This window comes from Lottia gigantea (assembly GCF_000327385.1).
Source record: "Lottia gigantea unplaced genomic scaffold LOTGIsca_51, whole genome shotgun sequence".
NCBI classification, from domain to species: domain Eukaryota; kingdom Metazoa; phylum Mollusca; class Gastropoda; family Lottiidae; genus Lottia; species Lottia gigantea.
The window spans coordinates 1243124-1245176 of NW_008709752.1; the positions used below are offsets into that span (position 1 = coordinate 1243124).

General features: G+C 35.8%; 1 protein-coding gene across 1 annotated transcript in view; it reads right to left on the bottom strand.

The window, feature by feature from the left end:
- Positions 1–1806: 1806 nt before the first annotated feature.
- Positions 1807–2053, bottom strand: part of LOTGIDRAFT_165437 (hypothetical protein) — a gene marked incomplete at both ends in the record, with an annotated part of 2085 nt that continues 1838 nt past the window's right edge. The window contains one exon of the mRNA XM_009062454.1: positions 1807–1965. Within this exon, the coding sequence (XP_009060702.1) occupies positions 1807–1965 (159 nt within the window). The remainder of the gene's footprint in view (positions 1966–2053) is intronic.

Consider the following 2053-nt stretch of genomic DNA (forward strand, 5'->3'; position numbering starts at 1 on the left):
ACATTATGACTACCATCTTTATTATGACATTAACAAATTTCCTATAATTTCAAAGTAATTCGGTATCGAAGTTGTGTGCAAAATAATTGGAGTACTTTGTGATATTCATATCCCATTATTAATTTTAAGTAATTTTAATTTTTAAATTAACTAGATTTGATCGTAACAAAGAATTGGTGTACTGATGAAGATATCTGATTATATTCATTCAAAGATTGGTCTGGAGTTGATTTGATATGGAGAAGACGTTTAAATCAAAAATATTATCTTTCATCCATCTACAAATTATATTTTCTGACTTGGATGATCTCAAACAGTCACAATACTTGATACCTGTCAGAGTTGGATATCAGAGATAATATTTTTGATTCTGAACATGTATTACACTTCAATTGACTTGAATGGAAGGTGTTCAAACTTGAACGCATTTGTTTTTAGAACGCGTAAAGGGTGTTCATTATCCGTTACAGTCATCGGACGCGTAAAGTGTGTTCTTATATGAACATTTTGGACGCCTAAAGTGTGTTCAGAAGTGAATATCCAGGCGTTACGATATGAATATCAAGCGTTCATGTGAAAATGGGACGCGTCAATGGTGTTCAAAATCCGTTACAGTTTAAGCGTTCTAGAATGGCGTCCAAGGTGTTCTTATATGGCGTCCTTAGTGTTCATTTGGTTTACAGTGTAGTGCTGGGATCTCAAAGGTTTGAGATGCTAGCACTCAATCAGAATGTGTTTCACTGTGACAGACTGGTTGTTGCGTGGTTGGAAAAAAAATGGATATATGTAGTATTTATTTTCTGGTGCATACGTAAGTAGTTGAGTCTTATCCGATTTGACGCATGGAGAATGCTGCACATGCGCAGAAGTGAAATGCGTCAAATCGGAAAAAAGGATATTTTGAACTTTCAAGCTCCTTTCCAAAGAGATTATGAGGAACCGAACACGTGATTCAGTTGGCCACACTGTTCAATGGCTAAAGTTGAAATGGATGCGTTACCAAAAGGAAACCCCAGACATGATTCAGTCTAAGTACGATTATGACGATGCTTTTAGTCATCTCAGGGTGACTCAAGCCACCCAAGCGCCCTGGCGTACCTGATGTTTCTCTGCAACTCCCTTGCCATTCCATTAAAATTAATTGTTCATGTGTATTTGAAATAAAAACTTGAAATTAACATTGGTCGTAAGTTTAGATTTTCAATCCATTCTGAAAAGGTAAGAAGTATGAAAAGGTCATAAGTGAAATTTACGACCTTGTGTTGCTCAAGGGACGATATATTGTGTATGTTGTGATTTATGATCTTTACCAACTCTTCTATCTCATGTTAACTGTACTTTGCTCTCGCATATCAGTTTGGGATTAACTTAGTACATTTATAATTATAATATATTAGAATCACCTCTAATTAGCTACCATTATACACTTTTCGGCCAATAGTCATTTTCCAAATGATTCTGTAAGAAAACAGCCATTTTCTTATCATTCGTTTTGTAGTGTGAAACAAAGTTCACACATATTTGTTCTCCACGGACCCTTCACATAACTCTGTTTACACCTGTTAATTGGCCATGGTATTGTATTCGAGTTCAAGTGCTTTGATGTCCGAACATTATTTGATCAGGTGACAGGTGGATGACCGCTGACCTGAAGCTCACCTAAAAACATGTATTGTGTCCCCAAATGACCACTCCTGTCCAGCCTACTTCAAGGGACTGAAAATAGGGTAATCCAAATAGCCATTACAATACCTATTAAAATATATTTAATTATGGTTCTGGGGTCTGTGGGAACAGTAAACAATATTAATATTTCTTATCATATTCTTTTATTCTATTATTATTTTGTATTGTATTTCTTTGTATGGGTTTGGCTATATTAGACGGTGACGAGAAGACTTTAGTCAGTACGTTCGAGGATACCGAGCTGCTCGTAGACGTCTGATATTGCCAACCGCCATACAGCTATATTAGATTGGAATAAACAAGTTTAAGTATCACAAGTACTTTACTTTATCGGAAACAACACAACGTGAAACCTAGACGAAGTCTT